The following is a 12,869-nucleotide window of genomic DNA, read 5'->3' on the forward strand; positions in this document are numbered from 1 at the left end:
ATGGCGCAGCAAGGAGCTCAGCTGGACGGAGCTAAATTCTGCTGTTCCATCTGTTTGGATCTACTGAAGGATCCGGTGACTATTCCCTGTGGACACAGCTACTGCATGAGCTGTATTAACAACTTCTGGGATGAAGAGGATAAGAAGGAAATCTACAGCTGTCCTCAGTGCAGACAGTCCTTCACACCGAGGCCTGTCCTGGTAAAAAACACCATGTTAGCAGATTTAGTGGAGGAGCTGAAGAAGACTGGACTCCAATCTGCTCCTGCTGATCTCTGCTATGCTGGACCTGAAGATGTGGCCTGTGATGTCTGCACTGGGAGGAAGCTGAAAGCCTTCAAGTCCTGTCTGGTCTGTCTGGCATCTTACTGTGAGAAACACCTGCAGCGTCACTATAATGTAGCTCCACTGAAGAAACACAAGCTGGTCGATCCCTCCAAGAAGCTCCAGGAGAACATCTGCTCTCATCATGATGAGGTGATGAAGATATTCTGCCGTACTGATCAGCAGATTATCTGTTATCTGTGCACTATGGATGAACATAAAGGCCACGACACAGTCCCAGCTAAAGCAGAAAGGACTGAGAGGCAGAGAGAGCTCGAGGTGAGTCGACTAAACATCCAGCAGAGAATCCAGGACAGAGAGAAAGATGTGAAGCTGCTTCAACAGGAGGTGGAGGCCGTCAGTCGTTCTGCTGATAAAGCAGTGGAGGACAGTGAGAAGATCTTCACTGAGCTGATCCGTCTCCTCCAGAAAAGAAGCTCTGATGTGAAGCAGCAGATCAGATCCCAGCAGGAAACTGAAGTGAGTGGAGTCAAAGAGCTTCAGGAGAAGCTGCAGCAGGAGATCACTGAGCTGAAGAGGAAAGACGCTGAACTGAAGCAGCTCTCACACACAGAGGATCACAACCAGTTTCTACACAACTACCCCTCAGTGTCACAACTCAGTGAACCTACAGACTCATCCAGCATCAATATCCGTCCTCTCAGATACTTTGAGGATGTGACAGCAGCTGTGTCAGAGCTCAGAGATAAACTACAGGACATCCTGAAGGAGGAATGGACAAACATCTCACTGACAGTGACTGAAGTGGATGTTTTACTGTCAGAATCAAAATCAGAACCCAAAACCAGAGCTGAGTTCTTAAGATATTCACATGAAATCACTCTGGATCCAAACACAGCAAACACACGGCTGTTATTATCTGATGGGAACAGAAAAGCAGAAGTAACAAGACAACAACAGTCTTATTCTAGTCATCCAGATAGATTCACTGGTTATTATTATCAGGTCCTGAGTAGAGAGAGTCTGACTGGACGTTGTTACTGGGAGGTGGAGAGGAGCGGAGGAGGAGTTTGCGTAGCAGTCGCATACAAGAATATCAGCAGAGCAGACTCAATGGAATGTAGATTTGGATGCAATGATAAATCGTGGGCTTTATATTGGCACAGTAACAGTTATGAATTCTGGTCCAACAACATTAAAACTCCTGTCTCAGGTCCTGTTTCATCCAGAGTCGGAGTGTACCTGGATCACAGAGCAGGTATTCTGTCCTTCTACAGCGTCTCTGAAACCATGACTCTCCTCCACAGAGTCCAGACCACATTCACTCAGCCTCTCTATGCTGGAGTTAGACTTTTAGATAATGGAAACACAGCTGAGTTGTGTAAAGTGAAATAGTCAGAAGTCATTTGAGGGACAGTCAGTTATTTAGTCTCTATCATTGTTGCTGAGAGCTCTTTGCTGAGGTGTTTCTGTGCTGCACAGAGATCAGCTGTCAATCAAGTTTGATGGACAACTTTAACATCTTCTCATCTGTTGTTATGTTATGTAAATATTTGAGTTTCTTTATGTGATGCTCTTTCTTGCTTGTGTGTTTGAGCAGAGAGGCTATCACTGCTCATGATGATTTTCTTCATATATAGAAACACAAACTTGCTTTTCTCAACATGGAAACTGAAACTTTGTGTTCTTGTTTCTTTTCCATCTCATCGGTCTTAACAGAGAAAAATCAGACCTTCCTTTATCAAACATATTTTGCTCTCATGACTTTGTGAATCAGTAAAGAAATGTATTGTTGCATTTACATTCATAGTTATGCATATTGTCCAATGTCACATATAAATCAGGTGTTATTAAGTTTTATAAAACAATAATAATCATGATACTAATCAATAAGTAGATCATTTATTAAGTTGTTGTACATAGCTGACATTCTGTGATTGATTGTGTGGTTGAAATGAATCTGAACATGAAATCATTGAACAAGAGTCATTTAACAGACTTTACTGATTGGATGTGTGAACAAACTGAAGCTTTACACAATAAATAAAGTTTAATAATTCAATATTTTCTTCTGTCTTCATTTCAGGATCTCATTCAAAGTGCAAAGTTCATGTTTGTCAGTCAGTCTCTGAACTTTCAGTTTTAATCATTAAAACAGCTTCATCACAGAGAAATGAGCAGAGCTTTCTATCACTTGTTGCTTTTAACTAACTCAGATTTTATTTGTACATTCAGTCAATAAAGAGGATTTCTAACACAGGCCTAAAAAAACTGGAAAAATAGTTTTAAACATTAAATTTGGTCAAGTTTGGATGTGAAGATGTTTTGTTCAGTCATGATGAAGGTAAAACAACAGCATGGTATTGTCAATTTCAGGTAATGACTTTTATATTTACATTAATTTTCAGTATTTAACTTCTTTTAACTCACATTTAAAACAGTTTTTAGTGTTTCTGACAGCTGTGATTGATTTATTGAACCATCACGGTTAAAGTTTCTCCACCTTTTCTAGTACAGATGTAATTTACTATCATTTTATCATAATGTGAACACACACATATGAAAAACTACATTCAGTCTAATCAGAATAAACATCAGAAGAAGTTGAAATGTTTATTCTAGTTTTAAACCATTAATAGTTTATAATAAATATTTGATAAAGATTCATGTTGCTTCTAAGTTTTCTTAGTTGCCACTCAAACTCAGTCTTAAAGAAAACTATAATATTTAACATTAACAACAGCAAATGAAACATATTTAAACTCTATCAGGCCCAGTCATGAAATTATTAAATTATAAAGTGAATAAAATCCTTCTTTTCATCTGGTTTCAAGTAGAGAGGTTTACTATCTTATCACTATCTTTACTTTATGGCACCATTTCCAAAAACAAGCTAAGATAACCACCGTCTTCTGGAGTGAAGGAACATGTGACTTTAGACTTTAGACACACACACACACACACACACACACACACACACACACACACACACACACACACACACACACACACACACACACACACACACACACACACACACACACACACACAAACACAAACACAAACACAAACACACACACACACACACACACACATTCATTGGTTTTGGCTCCAAACATGCGATTTGATGACAGTGACTCTTCAAGAATAGAAATAGTAATTCATGATTTATCCACACAACGGTAGAGCGCTTCATGACTTCAAAGTGCCATAAATGACACAAATCTGTTGTCCACAAATCAGCAAAATGACGTCATTATCAAACTAATCATCTGCTCAATATATAAGATATTAACAAGTCATATCTATTGTGATTTATATGAGCCTGAGTGTTTACATCATTATCTAGTGATGTCATCTATGAGGGGGGAAAACCTCAGCTTTAGTTACGACGTCAAATATCTTTATTGGGCGGCCACATTTGGCCCATGAACCACTATTTGGCTACCACTGCCTAAGACTGCATGTTGGGTTTGAGTCTCAACATGAACAGCTGATGAACTGTAATATATCCTAGAATTGCTGCTGTAAAAGATATTAATATAAGAATAGAATAGTTTTATTTTCTGGTGTTTTATTCAGATTTTTAGTCCTGTTTCAACTTTGATTTGAATCTTATTTAGACTCTTTCCTTTACGTCTGCTGCATTGACCCGCTTTCTCTTCATGGATCAATAAAGTTCATTTTATGGTATCTTATGTTAGATCTGACTGAGTATCAGCCATGCTGTGAGTGCTGTGTGTTTATGGGCTAAGTGTGGTCTGATCTGTGTTGTAAAGGCGTGTTGGGACGGATCAGACGAGCTGAACCTGTTTCCTCAGATGCCGGACTGTCAGGAGGTTCAGGGCTTGGATGGCTGCCTTTTAATGAAAGCTGACTAAAGTAGTTTTCTGACTGTGTTTTTATCTGTGAACCTGAATCTGTTACAGCTACAGGAAGTTTCTGTGAAGCTTTATGTGAATGACAAGATGAACAAATGTCTTTAAACCAAAATCAACCAGCTCTGCAGCAACAGACTGTTTTATAGGCTGATATTTATTCTGATGTCACTGTGATTAATGGAATAAATACTTCTATAGATCACTCTCAAACTCCCAACATTACTTTGCCACCAGAAAGCAGGTGAGCAGTGCTTTTAAATAAGATATGAGCTTCATTGTATAAAAAGGGTTAAACACTCAGTATCTCTCTCAGACCGCTCCTCTTCCTGGAATGAATCAACACTTGATACTCCTCCCTCTTCTTCCTGCTCTCAAACACAACAAGCCCAGATTGGTCCACATATTTCCTTGTTCCCTCCCCTTCAGATCTACAGTTTGAAGATGGGTGTAACCAACATGTGGTGAGCTGCCAGCCTACATTTACTGAAGCAGCACATGCTGTTTAGACCAGAGCTCAAACTGGTTTCACCTCTCAGAAGGTGAAACTCAGACAGTCATTGTTACTGAGAGGTGAAATGGCGCAGCAAGGAGCTCAGCTGGACGGAGCTAAATTCTGCTGTTCCATCTGTTTGGATCTACTGAAGGATCCGGTGACTATTCCCTGTGGACACAGCTACTGCATGAGCTGTATTAACAACTTCTGGGATGAAGAGGATAAGAAGGAAGTCTACAGCTGTCCTCAGTGCAGACAGACCTTCACACCGAGGCCTGTCCTGGTAAAAAGCACCATGTTAGCAGATATAGTGGAGGAGCTGAAGAAGACTGGACTCCAAGCTGCTGCTGCTGATCTCTGCTATGCTGGACCTGAAGATGTGGCCTGTGATGTCTGCACTGGGAGGAAGCTGAAAGCCTTCAAGTCCTGTCTGGTCTGTCTGGCTTCTTACTGTGAGAATCACCTCCAGCGTCACTATAATGTAGCTCCTCTGAAGAAACACAAGTTGGTCGACCCTTCCAAGAAGCTTCAGGAGAACATCTGCTCTCGTCATGATGAGGTGATGAAGATATTCTGCCGTACAGATAAGAAGTGTATCTGTTATCTGTGCACTATGGATGAACATAAAGGCCACAACACAGTCCCAGCTGCAGCAGAAAGGACTGAGAGGCAGAGAGAGCTCGAGGTGAGTCGACTAAACATCCAGCAGAGAATCCAGAACAGAGAGAAAGTTGTGAAGCTGCTTCAACAGGAAGTGAAGGCCGTCAGTCGCTCTGCTGATAAAGCAGTGGAGGACAGTGAGAAGATCTTCACTCAGCTGATCCGTCTCCTCCAGAAAAGAAGCTCTGATGTGAAGCAGCAGATCAGATCCCAGCAGGAAACTGAAGTGAGTGGGGTCAAAGAGCTTCAGAAGAAACTGCAGCAGGAGATCACTGAGCTGAAGAGGAAAGACGCTGAACTGAAGAAGCTCTCACACACAGAGGATCACAACCAGTTTCTACACAACTACCCCTCAGTGTCACAACTCAGTGAACCTACAGACTCATCCAGCATCAATATCCGTCCTCTGAGATACTTTGAGAATGTGACAGCAGCTGTGTCAGAGCTCAGAGATAAACTACAGGACATCCTGAGGGACGAATGGACAAACATCTCACTGGCAGTGACTGAAGTGGACGTTTTACTGTCAGATTCAAAATCAGAGCCCAAGACCAGAGCTGGATTCTTAAGATATTCACATGAAATCACTCTGGATCCAAACACAGCACACATAAAGCTGTTATTATCTGATGGGAACAGAAAAGCAGAACTAACAAAACAACAACAGTCTTATTCTAGTCACCCAGACAGATTCACTGTATGGTATCAGGTCCTGAGTAGACAGAGTCTGACTGGACGTTGTTACTGGGAGGTGGAGTGGAGCGGAGGAGGAATTCGCGTAGCAGTCGCATACAAGAATATCAGCAGAGCAGGAGAATCAAATGAATGTAGATTTGGATGCAATGACAAATCTTGGGCTTTATATTATTACAATAACAAATATGAATTCTGGTTCAACAACATCTCAACTCCCGTCTCAGGTCCTGTTTCCTCCAGAGTCGGAGTGTACCTGGATCACAGAGCAGGTATTCTGTCCTTCTACAGCGTCTCTGAAACCATGACTCTCCTCCACAGAGTCCAGACCACATTCACTCAGCCTCTCTATGCTGGACTTTGGTTTTATTATAATTATGGAGACACAGCTGAATTGTGTAAAGTGAAATAGTCAGAAGTCATTTGAGGGACAGTCAGTTATTTTGTCTCTGTCTGGATCTAATGCACTGCACCTCTTCTGTTTCCTCACACTGTCTTCAGATGCTTCAGGTCTCCACTGAGCAGCACTGAGGAGTCTGATCAATTATTTCCTGCTTTAAAAAAACCCAACTTTGTCTGTCCTTTGAATCATCGGTCCCTCCCTCTCCTGAATTATAGATAGTTAAGCTCAGTGATTACAGCAGATTGCTGTACAATTGCCTGCATCAGTCAACCGGAGCGCTATTGACTGTCCTAGATTCACAAATTCTCCCTCGAGTGTCTCTCCTGGGACGGAGGACGCCGCTCGTCTCCGACTGCTTCTGTTTAAGAGGTTTATAGGCTGAGGAATGACAGAGATTCATAGAGAGGGGAAGTATTTCTGTCACTTTTTAGGCTGCGCTGGGTCCTCAAATCCTAAGTGGACGTTATTTTTGGTATGAAATTAACAAGGTTGCTGTGTTGTTTTCGGAGTGTCTGATGATGGAGAGAGAAAGAGAGAGAGAGAAGTAGAAGAGGAGAAAGATAAGTTTTAAATCTGTCTGCAGGAAATGACATTTAACACAACGGAGAAACCTGAAATCAGCAGATGATTTTTAAGATTAAGAGTCTGAACTGAAAGAGACAACAATTGCAATTTTTCATGTTTTACGTGAAGCGAATGGATTACACATTTCCACAATTTTATCTCTCATGCATCTCATCACCATGCACACCTCAAACCGTGAGGCCTAAAGGTTTACTCCGTATTCTTTTCTATCAAACTGCACACAGAAAGCTGAAGGCAAGGTTATATTATTCTATCATAGGAGTGCTGAAAGACTGCAACTAATAATTATTATTTTTGACTATAATTATTAACTATCGATTGATTGTGTAGAAAATAGTGCTGATTATTATTCTCTAAACTCTGAGATAAGATTTTTTACAATCAACCACAAAGGTGTTGAGTTTACTTTGGTGGAGAACTGAGAAACTATAGCAGATATTCACATTTGAGACGCTGCTACTGGAGAATTTTTGTGTTAATAATAATGTTTAATGGGAGTCAACAGGGAAACAATGACAAATGGGGGCCGCAGATATGGTTAATTAAAAAAAAGGGAAGTGGTTATTGGTACAAAGTCCTCCGTGTTAATGGTTGATTTATTGTGGGTGCAGAATTATTACACATGCATATTAGTATTGATGATGCAGGATTACACGATCATTGTGTCAAAGTGGAGGAATGTTTTTGACAGCAGATGATACACCAGTCCAACTATGGGGTTAAAATGAGGTTGAGGCCCAAAAATCATATCAATCAAGTTTCATATTTCAGTTTTCATCTTTAAAAAAAAAAGGGGGATATGTTCGATCAGCTGGCAGATATCAAATCAAATACTCTTAACCTTCTCAGATTCAGATTCATTCTTTATTGTCATACATCCATACTCTTTCGCAACAACATTCAAAAGGCCAACAAACATCATCAACAAGAAAAATTCAACATTCAACAGGATACAAAACAAAAAACAAAAACAGAACAGACCTTCTAGACAAGACTTAAACACGAATTGCATAAACAGGTGACCAATACTGCCACCTACTGGATGTTTTATTTAGAATAGTGATGGTGGATGGATTGAAGGGTCTTCCTGTATGTTATTTGTCTGTATCTGATGCCAGAAGGGACTGAAACATGAATGTAGAGAGTGACAGCGGGCGTTTGCTATGGACTGTGCTTTGTGTTTGATGGCATTATCAACAGGTGTGGAGAGATCGGGTGTGATTTTGGAGCATGTAGTGGTGATTTTTAGTATTAATGTTTTTGCAAGGGAGTATGGTGAAATATGATTCACTTTGTTGGGCAGTGATTGATTTAAATGGTAATTATGATTATGTATGATTATGTCAATTCATCAGTCAAACACATTGAAATTAAAGACTTTAGTTCTAAAGAGTTAATATTTAAATGTCAAAGCAGTCCAATCAAATGTGAAGGATTTATACATTTATCACATTACAGAGGCTAAAGATGCTCTAACTTCTATTACACTCAGACTTTAAATCACATTTTTCAATTTGAAAGAAGATTAAACAAACAACTATAGCACTAAAATAAAAAGCTCCTTAACCATTAGACTGAAAAACACAGTATCACAAATCTTACATTGTGATAATTATCTAAAGTTTAGAAGTAATTGTGCTTGGATGTTAATTTGTTTATCTAAGTTGATTTACTAAAAACATATCTACAATATTAAAACAGTTAATTATTGACATATTTATGCTTTTATGTAACAGTTACAACGATCTCCTTAAGCTCTCTCAGTAGTTTTCTCCCATTTACTGCGTTCAAAGTCCTTACTTTATTATAAACAAATAACCAGTCATTCAAGTTCATTAAATAAAAAAGGGAGAAATAAAGGTATAAGTGACAGACCTCTTTGAGTAGTCAAAGTCCTTTTAGCTTCCGATAGATGACTTCAGTGACTTTTAACACAAGCAAGTGTTGTTTTTATCTTTTTACTTCATTATAAACAAATAACCAGTCATTCAAGTTCAAAAAAATAAAGGTATAAGTGACAGACAGACCTCTTTGAGTAGATTTTGGTCACAATTATCCTTCATATTAATCATTACCCGACAGAATTAATAACATAAGGTTAAGATTGATTTGATAACTGCAAGGTGATTGAAATTACTACTATCATATAAAACATGCTGCATCATCCATCCTCAAACTGTAACGTCTATAAAACTGTAAAAAAACAAAACAACCATCAAAGGTGAACTCCTCCTCACACACACACACACACACACACACACACACACACACACACACACACACACACACACACACACACACACACACACACCTCCTCCTGCTAATCTCAGCGTAGGATTCGGTGCGTTGGGACTGTGTACGTTTCAAAGGGACTATATCATGAGCGAGAGCAATGCATGGATGGAGGATTGTAAAATGTGGAAATCAAACATTGATGAGGGAGCTGTTAATAATTCAGAGGCGGTATAGAGATCTGCTGGTGAGCAGGAGTTAAAAGAGCAACTGACATGAGGGTTTGTTCGACAGGAAGGACTGACTGAACCTGAATGTGTGTGTGTAGCAGGATGATTTACAGTTTTATATATGAATTACATTTCATATTTATTTACAATTTTCTGTTTTTCAAAAGCTGTCTTATCAGCTGCAGCAACAAACCCTGAAACTGCACACTGAAATCTACACTTTCATTTTTATATGTTTGTATTTATTGTTCTATTGTTATATTGTTTTGTTTTTTTAACTCCAAATGTTTGAGTTTTTAGTGATATTTCAATTATGTCTCCTTGAACTTACATCTAGATACATCTTGCAGAAATGTAATGTTACAAATGACTGAATAAAGAGATTTGATTTGATTTGAAAACAGTTTTTGGACATCTAAATATTATTTGAACGTCTATAATAGGCCATTTACGGTGGCTGGGAAGTGCAAAACAACAACACAAAATGTGAAGCACTTTTACAAAGCATTTTTTACATATCATAAAACAAAATGACATTAGCAAAACACTTCTACCAGTCCCTAAACACTTTAACAAATGACACAAACCGGAAAGGGAAAGTACCAAATACGTGACATAGAAGTGATAAAATGAGCGATGACAGTCTGAACCAGCACACCAGTATGTTTACTCAGCTGTTTAATAAACCATACACACACATATATATAAGCATATTTGTGTATTAACTAAGCTAGCTGCTACTGCTAACTGCTAGCTACTACTGTCATGCTATGTGACGCTGAACGGAGTTTTCTTCTTCTCTCGACACTTTCACCACTAATCTCTTACCGACTCTACAGCACCATCTGGTGGCGGAATTTATACAACGTTTAACTCATGAATAAACCAACAACTGCAACGCAAATGAAACCATTAAATGAGCTAAATTACTCACAGAAAACCCAACAAGTTTATCTTATTTAGAGAAGTAAAGTTTCTATGTTCAAAATTAACTTGTCAGCAGCCCCAGGAGTTTATGAGAAATACATTTGTTTTGTTATGTAATGTACGTTTTCTTTGACAGGGTTAAATAAAACCTACTGTGATCTCTGTCTTTACTTGTATGTTAACCAAAAAATTCTAAGTTTTTTTTTTTTTTTTTTGTGAGTAATGTTAATTTAATGGTCTAATTTGCGTTGGAGTTGGTTTATTCATGAGTTAAGCGTTGTATAATTTCCGCCACTAGATGGTGCTGTAGAGTCAGAAACTCATAACTATATACATATATATGTGTTTATGGTTTATTAAACAGCTGAGTAAACATACTGGTGTGCTGGTTCAGACTGTCACCATCACTTTATCACTATGTCACATCTATTTAGTACTTTTCCTTTCTGGTTCGTGTCATTTGTTAATTTGTTCCGCATCACCTCTGTTGACTCTCATGTCAAACTGGTTAAACTACTAATACTAATAGCCTACTAATAGTGTTTCGTATGAATATCACATAACTGTGAAACATTCATAAATGCTTTGTTTTTAAATAGAGGTACTGTATATATGACATAATGCTGCTTGCTCAGTGCCTGTTGTTCTTCCTCTCTCTTTTTCCTCGTTCAATCCCTCAATCACAAACTTCATGTGAGACAGATTTCATGTGGGGGGTTTTTTCCCCCTCTTTTTTTTATTCATTTGTTGAATTTGTATTCAGTTTGTCTGTTGTCTCCTTTTGTCCTCACTGACCCATTTGAGCACTTTCAGGTACAGCAGCGACCCAGCGAGACTCGCTGATGGGGCTCCGGGGCTTGTTGCCTAGCAACAGGCAGCTTGTGTGGTGTGGCGGTGGTGGTTTTATGTAACAGTGGGCTTGATGGTTGAATGTAGGGCGCTCGGTCTCCGGGGGGGGGCGGGGGGGGGGGGGTGTAGGGACGTGTGTGTGTCTGTGTCAGCGACCATGACCCCCCTCACCCCCCCACCCACCCCAGCATCTCCATGCATGAAGTGGATGGACAGTAAACACAAAGGGCACCCAGCGTGAATAACTGACAACAGAGCCCGTCTCTATCTGGATATGAAACTGAGTGGCAGATGTGATGAAGTGTCTGATCTTCATATCATAACAATAAAACTTCCTTTTCTGTACACGCAGTATTTGATCATAAATCATAGTGTAATTAAATTCAGCCAAGAGTGTAAAGTGGTGCTATTCATAAATTCAGTTATTACATTATAGTCACTATAATATTCTGTTACCTCGACTGTTGCTGCTGCATCACATGGCTTATTATATGTACAATTCATACATACTGAGTGGTACAATCATCTATATGTTTATCAATTAATCAATTAATCAATCAAACTTTAGTTATATAGCACTTTTCATGCAGGGTAATGTAGTTCAAAGTGCTTCACAGTTAATTGACAAGCTGATAATGAGACAGAACAACGACGTAAAGAAGAAGAATAAAAACAATGAGGGAATAAAACCAAAGAACTAATTGAATGAACAATAAAAATGATAAGTATTTAAATGTTTATTTATCATTGCTAGTAAAAGCCTGAGACTAATTAGAAAAGACTCTAGAAAGAATCTTTTAGGGGTCAATTGTGAAGAATTTTTCATACAATCATCTTTACAGTCGGGCCACTTGTTGCACTTCCAAACATTTGAGCCGTCTTCTTTTATCCTTTCATTTAACCAGGTAAAAAGGTCATTTTCAGAGCACCTCCACCGTAGCTGAGTGGTTACAGCACATACCACATACCTTTGGGACCTTTGTTGCATGTCATACCCATTTCCTCTCTCTCTTCCTTGTTTCCTGTCAACCTCTCTGCCACCAACTGTCCAATAAAGGCAAAAACTAGCCCCAAAAATACTATTCATAAAGGTCCTTTTCAACAGAGCAGCTCAAACACTGTTAAAATAATAAATATAAACAACTGTCACACACTAACAAATGAAACAAGTGGGCTAAATATCCAATTTACGTGCTGGAACAGGTGGGATTCTCCAAAGCTATTTCAAATAAAGTAAGAATAAAGAAGGAAGAAGCAAAGCATGGAAACCAACATCTGTATAATACACACAGCTATAGAGGAGCCAGGATGAGGAGAGAAAAACTAAACCAATGACAAAGTATGTGGATATACAATGATGGACACTTAGCAGCAGCAGCATACAGAGTGGTTTAAAGAATAGCCACAATAATAAAACATAAAGCACAATAGTAGAAACAGTATCCAGTATCTAAGATCGTCATAATCTAATAAAAGGTACAAAACAAGAGCTTTGTGTCAGAGCTGAAACTAAAAACCTAACCCTAACCCTGATCAGGGCAAGAAAAGTGGAGAATATTCAAATCAAAAATAGCAAACAAAATAGTTTTATTGTTAATTTAGCCTTTCATTTTTGGTTTCAAATCATTTGT

At 38.9% G+C, this 12,869-nt stretch overlaps 1 protein-coding gene across 1 annotated transcript; it reads left to right on the forward strand.

Moving 5' to 3' along the window:
* On the forward strand, nt 1-6,424 carry LOC128369794 (uncharacterized). The gene is made up of 3 exons (XM_053330870.1): nt 1-1,671; nt 4,065-4,124; nt 4,703-6,424. The coding sequence occupies exons 1-3, from the start codon at nt 1-3 to the stop codon at nt 6,422-6,424; spliced, it is 3,453 nt and encodes a 1,150-aa protein (XP_053186845.1).
* The last annotated feature ends 6,445 nt before the right edge of the window (nt 6,425-12,869 follow it).

Source organism: Scomber japonicus, chromosome 12 (assembly GCF_027409825.1).
Source record: "Scomber japonicus isolate fScoJap1 chromosome 12, fScoJap1.pri, whole genome shotgun sequence".
Taxonomy (NCBI): Eukaryota; Metazoa; Chordata; class Actinopteri; order Scombriformes; family Scombridae; genus Scomber; species Scomber japonicus.